At 39.2% G+C, this 12537-nt stretch overlaps 1 protein-coding gene across 1 annotated transcript in view; it reads left to right on the plus strand.

Moving 5' to 3' along the window:
• Positions 1-9519, plus strand: part of LOC311227315 (hemoglobin subunit beta-1-like) — a 34442-nt gene extending 24923 nt beyond the window's left edge. Inside the window, exons 2-3 of the mRNA XM_084312920.1 lie at positions 4801-5012; positions 9091-9519. Of these exons, the coding sequence (XP_084169046.1) occupies positions 4801-5012; positions 9091-9219 (341 nt within the window). The 3' untranslated portion in view covers positions 9220-9519. The remainder of the gene's footprint in view (positions 1-4800; positions 5013-9090) is intronic.
• The last annotated feature ends 3018 nt before the right edge of the window (positions 9520-12537 follow it).

Raw genomic sequence — 12537 nt, forward strand, 5'->3', positions numbered from 1 at the left:
CTACCCGATCGAATGACCACCCTGCAATTTAATATGTTTCTGTTGATTGTTTTACTTATCGCTAATATTATGGTATGTTTTACTGCTTAATAATATATATGCCACCGCTTGTATATTGGACCTGACCTGGCAACAAGTATGTTGATATTTCATGCCAACAAAGCCTACCCGAATTGAACTGAATTGAATTGAGAGAGAGAGAGAGAGAGAGAGAGAGAGAGAGAGAGAGAGAGAGAGAGAGAGAGAGAGAGAGAGAGAGAGCGCTATCTCTCTTGGCCGAACGCCCAGAATTAGCTATCTTTAGCAGTTTTTGTTTTGAAAACTTGAGAGTCTTATCTACAGAGGACAGAAAGGCACAGTTATGTGTATATGTGGAGAGTGTCGTGTAAAGAAATCAGGAAAAAGGGAGATGGAGAGAAAAATGTGACCATAGGTCGAAAAACATGCAATTAAAATCGATTAGTGGCCGCTACTGTTAAAAAAGGAGTCGCCCCAGTGTAACACACCTCACCGTGTTCGTTTTAGCCGTCCTTCCCAGACCTCGTCAACACAGTCCGCTCAACTTCTCCCTCCCGCAAAAACTCTGACGGATATTTATATAACAAGCTCAACGCTTACCTTTTTTTTGTCGACAACCGTCAGAATTTCTACGGGAGAGGTCCGGAGCTGGCCGTGTGAGGGGGCCCGGCAGGGCGGTCTACAGGTCAAGGGTCACCAAATGTTGTGGAAAGGTTGTTTGACACAGCAGGAGACGATATTTCCAATTGTAACAAATAGGTAATTTATTTAAGAAAAGAAGTTCGTTAACAGCAAGAGCTATGGGTCAAAGATGATCGCCACAGCTTGAACAAAAACACTCTGTCCTGGAACCCTTTGCCTGTCCCTAAATCCCCTCTCAGTCCTGCCCCCATGACAGATATGATGACGTGTCACATCATGTCAGATCTGACATGACGTACATTAAGATGATACGTAGATTTAACATTGGAGAGAGAGAGAACATGAGGAGAGATAAGCAAGATATGATATCCACACACGATATGATGTAAAACATTAAGAACATGAAGAGAGAGTGAGATATGTGTGTTTGTGTGTGTGTGTGTATATGTGTGTGTGTGTCTGTGTGTGTGTGCGTCTGTGTACAGACGTGTGTGTATTGTATGTGTGTATTGTGACACAGGGAATGTGTGTGTGTGTCGGTGTGTATGTCTGTGCGACTGTGTGTGCCTGTGTGTGTGTGCTGTGTCTGTGTGTGTGCTGTGTATGTGTGTAAGAGAGAAAAGACACAAGATTAGAACACAGATATGATGTACTGAAATGTCCATCTGCTATCTTGAGGCCGTTTTAAGAACATCAGCCAGACTGTCGCCCTAGTGTCTTTGAGCCCTGCTAGTTGACCTATATTAAACTAGTCAAGACTAACCCCTTTCCTACCTCCACCCTCGTATACACATTTTCCCCAACACTACTCTAACCATTATATAGCCTACTCTAAACATTATATATAGCCTACTCTAACCAGTATATATAGCCTACTCTAACCATTATATATAGCCTACTCTAACCATTATGTATAGCCTACTCTAACCATTATATATAGCCTACTCTAACGATTATATATAGCCTACTCTAACCATTATATAGCCTACTCTAAACATTATATATAGCCTACTCTAACCAGTATATATAGTCTACTCTAACCATTATATATAGCCTACTCTAACCATTATATATAGCCTACTCTAACCATTATGTATAGCCTACTCTAACCATTATATATAGTCTACTCTAACCATTATATATAGTCTACTCTAACCATTATATATAGTCTACTCTAACCATTATATATAGCCTAATCTAACCATTATATATAGCCTACTCTAACCATTATATATAGCCTACTCTAACCATTATATATAGTCTACTCTAACCATTATATATAGTCTACTCTAACCATTATATATAGTCTACTCTAACCATTATATATAGTCTACTCTAACCATTATATAGCCTACTATAAACATTATATATAGCCTACTCTAACCATTATATATAGCCTACTCTAACCATTATATATAGCCTACTCTAACCATTATGTATAGCCTACTCTAAACATTATATAGCCTACTCTAACCAGTATATATAGCCTACTCTAAACATTATGTATAATCTACTCTAACCATTATATAGACTACTCTAACCATTATATATAGCCTACTCTAAACATTATGTGTAGCCTACTCTAACCATTATATATAGCCTACTCTAAACATTATGTGTAGCCTACTCTAACCATTATGTATAGCTAAGCCTACTTTAACCATTATATAGCCTACTCTAACCATTATATATAGCCTACTCTAACCATTAGATATAGCCTACTCTAAACATTATGTATAATCTACTCTAACCATTATATAGCCTACTCTAACCATTATATATAGCCTACTCTAACCATTATATATAGCCTACTCTAACCATTATATATAGTCTACTCTAACCATTATATATAGCCTACTCTAACCATTATATATAGCCTACTCTAACCATTATATATAGTCTACTCTAACCATTATATATAGCCTACTCTAACCATTATATATAGCCTACTCTAACCATTATATATAGCCTACTCTAACCACAATATATAGCCTACTCTAACCATTATATATAGCCTACTCTAACCATTATATATAGCCTACTCTAACCATTATATATAGCCTACTCGAACCATTATATATAGCCTACTCTAACCATTATATATAGCCTACTCTAACCATTATATATAGCCTACTCTAACCATTATATATAGCCTACTCTAACCATTATATATAGCCTACTCTAACCATTATATATAGCCTACTCTAGCCATTATGTATAACCTACTCTAACCATTATATATAGCCTACTCTAACCATTATATATAGCCTACTCTAACCATTATATATAGCCTACTCTAGCCATTATGTATAATCTACTCTAACCATTGTGTATAGCCTACTCTAACCATTATATATAGCCTACTCTAAACATTATGTGTAATCTACTCTAACCATTATGTATAGCCTACTCTAACCATTATATATAGCCTACTCTAACCATTATATATAGCCTACTCTAAACATTATGTGTAGCCTACTCTAACCATTATGTATAGCTAAGCCTACTCTAACCATTATATAGCCTATTCTAACCATTATATATAGCCTACTCTAACCATTAGATATAGCCTACTCTAAACATTATGTATAATCTACTCTAACCATTATATAGCCTACTCTAACCATTATATATAGTCTACTCTAACCATTATATATAGCATACTCTAACCATTATATATAGTCTAATCTAACCATTATATATAGCCTACTCTAACCATTATATATAGCCTACTCTAACCATTATATATAGTCTACTCTAACCATTATGTATAGCCTACTCTAACCATTATATATATTCTACTCTAACCATTATATATAGCCTACTCTAACCATTATATATAGCCTACTCTAGCCATTATGTATAGCCTACTCTAACCATTATGTATAGCCTACTCTAACCATTATATATAGCCTACTCTAGCCATTATATATAGCCTACTCTAACCATTATATATAGCCTACTCTAACCATTATATATAGACTACTCTAAACATTATGTATAATCTACTCTAACCATTATATATAGCCTACTCTAACCATTATATATAATCTACTCTAACCATTATGTATAGCCTACTCTAACCATTATATATAGCCTACTCTAAACATTATGTATAATCTACTCTAACCATTATGTATAGCCTACTCTAACCATTATATATAGCCTACTCTAACCATTATATATAGCCTACTCTAACCATTATATATAGCCTACTCTAACCATTATATATAGCCTACTCCAACCATTATATATAGCCTACTCTAACCATTATATATAGCCTACTCTAACCATTATATATAGCCTACTCTAACCATTATATATAGTCTACTCTAACCATTATATATAGCCTACTCTAACCATTATATATAGCCTACTCTAACCATTATATATAGCCTACTCTAACCATTATATATAGCCTACTCTAACCATTATATATAGTCTACTCTAACCATTATATATAGCTTACTCTAACCATTATATATAGCCTACTCTAACCATTACGTATAGTCTACTCTAACCATTATATATAGCCTACTCTAGCCATTATGTATAACCTACTCTAACCATTATATATAGCCTACTCTAACCATTATATATAGCCTACTCTAACCATTATATATAGCCTACTCTAACCATTATATATAGCCTACTCTAACCATTATATATAGCCTACTCTAACCATTATATATAGCCTACTCTAACCATTATATATAGCCTACTCTAACCATTATATATAATCTACTCTAGCCATTATGTATAACCTACTCTAACCATTATATATAGCCTACTCTAACCATTATATATAGCCTACTCTAACCATTATATATAGCCTACTCTAGCCATTATGTATAACCTACTCTAACCATTATATATAGCCTACTCTAACCATTATATATAGCCTACTCTAACCATTATATATAGCCTACTCTAACCATTATATATAGCCTACTCTAACCATTATATATAGCCTACTCTAACCATTATGTATAATCTATTCTAACCATTATATATAGCCTACTCTAAACATTGTGTATAGCCTACTCTAACCATTATATATAGCCTACTCTAAACATTATGTATAGCCTACTCGAACCATTATGTATAGCCTACTCTAACCATTATGCATTGTCTTTTTAGATGTCTTATGGACTCAACGATACTTTGCCAACTTTGGCAACATCTGCAGCCCCGAGGCCGTCCTCACTAACAGCAGAGTGGCCGAGCACGGGGTCACTGTGCTGAAAGGCCTCCAGCTGGCTGTGCATCAGATGGACGACATCAAGAACACGTACGCGCCCCTGAGTCTGCTGCACGCCAACAAGCTGCACGTGGATCCAGACACCTTCAGGGTACGGATGAACCGATAGGCTATACTGCAAGGTTTTTATTTTGCCAATGTTTTTGCCTCAAAGTGCTTAAAAACTGTAGGTTTTAAATTTTTTATTTTTTTTTACATCATTTTAGAAGAGAACACTTATTTGCGCTTATGTGGGAAAGTTGACAGCAGCTTTAGTAACTGTGTGTGTGCGTGTGTGTGTATCCAGGGGTGTAGTAAGGAATTCTGGGCCCTGTGCACATGATGCGTCTCTGCCCCCCCCCCCCTTCCCCCCCCCAACCCCATGCATGACTCATATGCACACACCTCCATACAATTTAACACATTCTTTGACTTAATGATTATACACATCTATCATGGAAACAAGGGAAACACTGTAAATGCCACACCTTCAGAAACTGCTCCATGTTTAACATGACGTTGCTCTACGTCATAAAAAGACCATTTTGCTTAAGCCTCAATAGTCTGCACAGGAAAACACCTTTTCGAACTTATAAAACAATCCTTTAAAACAAACCCTTTAGTCAACACCCTCTGAGGCCCCCCTACAGCTTGGGGCCCCGTCAGATCCTCACACAACAGCCACTTCTAATCAGTGACCGCACCACAAAAGGGACACTGTAATAATACCATGTAAATACACTGGGAGCCCTCAGACCTGAACACCATGAACGGTTGGGGTTGGTAAGTGGCTCTCAAGACGCTGCTTAGACAAACCCCAGTGCTCCGTTGTGTTCTGCAACAGGCCAGCATCCAGTCATGGGCTGGTTCTTAGTTTATCCAATCAGTTCGTAACAATAGGTATATTTTCCTGTTTCTCGTTTCCTGTTTTTATCTTATTGTAATTTGATGTTATTGTGCCGATGCCTTGTTTTTATCTTTGTGTTATTCTATCTCTTTTAGTTGTTTACTCGACTGTAAATGAGGGAAACCTTCAGGGCGGAATCCACAAAGGGTTTGCGTGGCTTTTTTTCTGGCGCATCCACAGAGGAGGCGCAACGGGTGAAATGAGGTGGTAACTGCGTTCCATCAGCATTGCGTCCGGTGCAATTATTGCGTATTTAAATGAGGTAATATGGGCGGAACATGTTCCCCTTTCTATGCAAATGAGCCTCGTCCAAAATGGCTCCCAATCCACAAAGCCCGGCGCCAATTGCACCGGGCAGTTAACGCCACGCACCTACCGTCTTCACAGACCTGGTGGTAACTAAATACAAAGCCCTAAGTGCTATAAAGGGGCATCATGCCAGCGTCACAGGTGATCATGGCAGCAGTAATTGTTGGCAGACGCAGGCATCGTAATGCCAGGCATGCCCGGGAAAGAATATTTAGAAGGAGAATATCACTTTTCTATTTAAGTGAGACCGAAATCATCCGGAGACACAGGTTGCCAGCTCAAGCAATCCTTGATCTACTGGATGAAATCAAGGACGATATTGAGCCATGCAGCCACCCAGAGATCCCATGCAATCATTTTTTATTATTTAAATATTGTTATTTAACGTTGTCGGCTTTCCCAATGTTGTCGGCGTTATTGATTGATTTTGTAACAAGATTTTGATTTTGCATCATGCTGCAACTTTTATTTGTGTTATGCATTGCTCTTGCTGCTTGTTTTATTATGTATTCATTATAAAGCACTTTGAACTGCAATCCTTGTATGAAAGGTGCTATATAAATAAAGATTATTATTATTATTATTATTATTATTATTATTATTATTATTATTATTATTATTATTATTATTATTATTATTATTATTATTATTATTATTATTATTATTATTATTATTATTATTATTATTATTATTATTATTATTATATATTCTAGTCTACTATTATTCCAGTAGACGCTGGAAACACTGCCAATGAAAAGTTTATTCTGGAATATATGATAATGCAGGTTCTATTATCTTAACTAAACATTAAATACAACTTTCTCACTCAAAATATTCGTAAATTAGAAAATATCTTCACTGGCACAGTGCTTAAATTCGGTATAAAGATTCAGCACTATGGACAGGTCTGCTCAAAATAATTTATTTGTGGATGACAAACAAATGCAATGACGAAATAAACTAAATACAATACGGAATGAACAAAAATAAACACATTTGGCATCTCATATCCCAGTCTGAGCGCAGTTGGGATATCCAAACATGGCAGTGAAAAAATATGGTTGATTTTGCTCAAGCTCCCACGCGCGTGCCCGTGTTCCGATCCGTGCAATAATATTCACGGGGTAGGTCTCCTCGTGCGACACAAGTTCCCAATGCATTGTCCCTTGGGATAATGCCCCCCCCCCCCCCCCCCCCGCTGCGATATTAATTGAGGGGAGGATTTGCGGTGATGGTGAAATGAATCAGAATCAGAATGGTCTTTATTGCCAAGTAGTTTTCACATACAAGGAATTTGCTTTGGTCGTTTTCGGTGTGACATTAGCGGACAGACATTAACAGACAGATAATACAATAAAGAGGTGGAGTACATTTTTATTAAATATGAACTAAGTTAAGCACAATAGAATATAGAATAGAATAGAATTATGAAATCATGGGATATCAACTAAATTAAATATAGCACAATAGAATATAGTACAATTATAATAAAAAAAATAGAATTGGAATAGGACATGACAAACATATGCAATGACGAAAGATAGTGACAAAACCAAAGGACGCGGCGGCTGAGTGGTGCAGTGGGCAAGGTGCTCGCCACTAACGCAGGGGATGCTGGAATCGAGCCCAGCTCTCGGCGTTGCTACCGGCTTGGCCGGCCGTCATACTAACACAATTGGCAGTGTTAGAGGGTGGGAAAGCCGGTGGGTGGGGATTGGACGTTGTGGACAGCGACTCCTACAGGTCGGTTGGGTGACGCCGGTAAGGCGGAAACAGGAAGTGTCGGGGGCAGCGTGAGCCTCCCACGCGTTACTCCTCGCCACTGAGAGTTCGAGCTGTTGCGGTGAAAAGATGCGACAGGCTGCCTCCTCGTGTACCGGAGGGGACACGTGATGCAAGGCTTCTATCCTCACTACAGCTGACCAGTGGGAGGCATAGTCTAGCAACGTTCAAGACAGGGGAGGGGAGAATTGGAAATACGAAATTGGGATGGGAGAAAAATAGAAAATGGGGAGAAAAAGTGGATACAAAAAAACAAAGGACGCAATGTGTCATGAAAATACAAATTAAGCAAGCTCTATACATTATGAAGTAAACGAAATACAATACGAAATGAACGGAATACTAATGGTGAAAAATACTGTTATGTCTATGCCTCATTTCATGTTTTTTCCCCCCCTTCCTGATATTTGCCAACAGCGCTGTCAGGTGCAGACTGCTCCATGAGCAAACTGCGCTGGAGCAGATCAGGAGCAAACTGCACACATAATGGGCATGTCTGCGCTAGTATCTCATCCGCACAATGTCCTAGTGGATATCTCGCAAAGACGGAGCAGATACCGCACGCTAAACTCGCGCAGTTAAGGGTGCAATTAGCACCTCGCAATCCATCTTTGTGGATTCCGCCCTCAGTGTCCCCGGAGTTTAAATAAAGGTTGAATGAATGAATGAATGGAAAGGCACTGATTTCGTCAAAAGGTTCCTAGTTTTCGGTGAAGGTTCCTGGGGGCGTCTATACTTCCCACAAGCAAGTTGTCCTTCCGCGTTCCCGTTTTGCGCTCTGATTGGCCACGCACGTTTCTGGTCATGTGACATGTGCGCCCAATCGCATGACGAGCAGTGTCTTAGCCCATTTCCGCGTCGAACAGCCTGCAAACGACCTAACGCCTAGTTTATCACTGGTTAAGCTTAGGCGATTCTTTCGCAGTTGGTTAAGGTTAGAGTTTGGAATCAGGGCTGGCACTCTATCGCCCTGCTCTAAGACAAACTCTAACCTTAACCAACTTCGAAAGAGCGCCTAAGCTTAACCGTCCAAATAACTTGCCGTCACACGATTGGGCGCACATGTCACATGACCAGAAACGTCAGTGGCCATGGCCAATCAGATCGCGCAAAAGGACAACTTGCTTGCGTAAAGTATTCACACTTCCTGGGGTGGAAACGGGGCTAATGTTCATCATGTATCATTTTGCAGCTGCTTGGCAATTCCCTGACCATTCTTGTGGCCTGTAAGCTGGGAAGTGCCTTCACCCCGGAAATCCAATCTGTCTGGGAGAAGTTCTTATCTGTGGTGGTCTCAGCTCTTGGAAGACAGTATCACTGAGGAGAAGTTCTTACAGTATCTGTGGTGGTCTCAGCTCTTGGAAGACAGTATCACTGAGGAGAAGTTCTTATCTGTGGTGGTCTCAGCTCTTGGAAGACAGTATCACTGAGGAGAAGTTCTTATCCGTGGTGGTCTCAGCTCTTGGGAGACAGTATCACTGAGGAGAAGTTCTTATCCGTGGTGGTCTCAGCTCTTGGAAGACAGTATCACTGAGGAGAAGTTCTTATCTGTGGTGGTCTCAGCTCTTGGAAGACAAGTGTCACTAAAGCTGAATGACTCAAGTGTCAATAAAAATATTCCTCCAACATACATGCCTTTCTTCCTTCAGCCAGGCTCAGGTGAACCGACTGTAGAAGAGAAGTTAGTCTCACATGCTTTTCAATAGATTCTGCACGTGTTAAGAATGCATGGCCTCTCAAAGTGATATTGATTTAGATAGAGGGTCTGACAGATGAAGAGCTGTACACACACTGTTACACACTGTTACACACACTGTTACACACTGAGGTACTGAATGACATGAGGCGCTGTACACACACTGTTACACACTGTTACACACTGAGGTACTGAATGACATGAGGCGCTGTACACACACTGTTACACACTGTTACACACACTGTTAGACACTGTTACACACTGAGGTACTGAATGACATGAGGCGCTGTACACACACTGTTACACACTGTTACACACTGAGGTACTGAATGACATAAGGCGTTGTACACACACTGTTACACACACGGTTACACACAGTTACACACTGAGGTACTGAATGACATAAGGCGTTGTACACACACTGTTACACACACGGTTACACACAGTTACACACTGTTACACACTGAGGTACTGAATGACATGAGGCGTTGTACACACACTGTTACACACTGAGGTACTGAATGACATAAGGCGCTGTACACACACTGTTACACACTGTTACACACTGAGGTACTGAATGACATGAGGCGCTGTACACACACTGTTACACACTGTTACACACTGAGGTACTGAATGACATGAGGCGCTGTACACACACTGTTACACACTGTTACACACACTGTTAGACACTGTTACACACTGTTACACACTGAGGTACTGAATGACATGAGGCGTTGTACACACACTGTTACACACTGTTACACACTGAGGTACTGAATGACATAAATAAGGCGCTGTACACACACTGTTACACACTGTTACACACTGAGGTACTGAATGACATAAGGCGCTGTACACACACTGTTACACACTGTTACACGCTGTTACACACTGAGGTACTGAATGACATGAGGCGCTGTACACACACTGTTACACACTGTTACACGCTGTTACACACTGAGGTACTGAATGACATGAGGCGCTGTACACACACTGTTACACACTGTTACACGCTGTTACACACTGAGGTACTGAATGACATAAGGCGCTGTACACACACTGTTACACGCTGTTACACACTGAGGTACTGAATGACATGAGGCGGTGTACACACACTGTTACACACACGGTTACACACAGTTACACACTGTTACACACTGAGGTACTGAATGACATGAAGAGCTGTACACACACTGTTACGGCCCAAACCCACAAGGCGCGGGCGTGGGGCGGGCGGGCGATCAGCGCTTCACTTTCGCTCCCATGTTAACGGCCGTCGCTGTTCACACCGCGCGACTCGCGGGCGGGAAGCGTATTCTTTCGCTTTGGTTGGATTCAGACGAGTGCGACCATGCGCATTTTCACAGAAATACACTCAATATCTGCATTATTACCACACATATAGATGTAGTTCAACCAGCTAATGTGTCTGTATCTTTCCCAATAGAAATAAACCATACTATACGTTTGCAGGAGTACAGTCACACTGATTTCATCATTCTAAAATTAATTCTGACATTCTAATTAATGAGATAATAACTGGTTATACATGCAAAATGGACAATATAACACTGGAACTGGAAATCTTAAAAATCTTCAAACAGGGACTGACTTCGCATAATAGACTAGGCATTTACAGCTGTTCCAATGTAAATCCGTGCGATTCCGCCCGCTCTGAAGTCGGACTCGGTGTGGACGGCCACGGGCGCTGTTCTCTCACGAAACCAGCGAGTGCCTGGTTTTGATTGATTGATTGAAAATTTTATTAACAGATTGCAGAATGGGTACAATACAGTACGGCTCAATACACACAATTGTTAAGGGGATGCAGACCAGAGAAAGACTTTCGTCTTGTTTACATCAGGGTCCCCCATTTTCAATTCATAGTGACATTTATGACATACACGACATACAGTACTGTTACATCCAGACATTATGACATACAAATATACAGTACTGTTTATTTACAGACAGAGTTTCTAAAAGAGATATACATTTGAGGGGGAAGAAACTGTACATTGGGGGGGTTGGGTAGTGGGGGGGGGGGTTGGACATTTACCAGTTTCGAATTGCGGCCTCCCGTAGGTGCTCTTTGAGAGCGTTTTGAAGGTGGGTAGGGATTCACATTCTTTTATGGACCTTCTCGGTCCTCACTCCACGACGGTGGAATGAACTTCCCACCACAATCAGGAAAAATGATAAAAAAAAAGAATTATGCATACAGACCCTCATCTGCACCTTGTTTACGCTGTTATTTTCTTTCTTCATATTTTTATATTCAGTTAATTATATTGTTTACATTGTTTATATTTTCCTCATATTTCTATATTCAGATAACATTTTATTGCAGTATATTTATGTCCTTCTACCATTACCCTGCCCATACCTCCCCTCCCCCATGCTGCTATGACGTGCACCTACATTTCCCGAAGGGATCAATAAAGGAATATCTTAGAGAAGAAAAGTCTTTGAAATAATAATTCATCATAATTCACTCTGTAGATATTGACACAGGCAGACTAACATGTTATCAACATGTTAGTCTAAAAAAATCCTCAAGACTCCCCTCTTTAACTTGGCCTTTAACCCCTAATTTCTCACTTTGTATGTTGTGTCTGTCCACTATGTTTGTTACTTTCCCCCCCCTATGTAAAGCGACCTTGGGTCTTCTGAAAGGCGCTATATAAAACGAAGTTATTATTATTATTATTATTATTATTATTATTATTATTATTATTATTATTATTATTATTATTATTATTATTATTATTATTATTATTATTATTATTATTATTATTATTATTATTATTATTATTATTATTATTATTATTATTATTATTATTATTATTATTATTATTATTATTATTATTATTATTATTATTATTATTATTATTATTATTATTATTATTATTATGTCACAGAAGCAGACTCCACCATCTCACT

This window comes from Notolepis coatsorum (genome assembly GCF_963971535.1).
Source record: "Notolepis coatsorum genome assembly, chromosome: 4".
In the NCBI taxonomy this organism is placed as follows: domain Eukaryota; kingdom Metazoa; phylum Chordata; class Actinopteri; order Aulopiformes; family Paralepididae; genus Notolepis; species Notolepis coatsorum.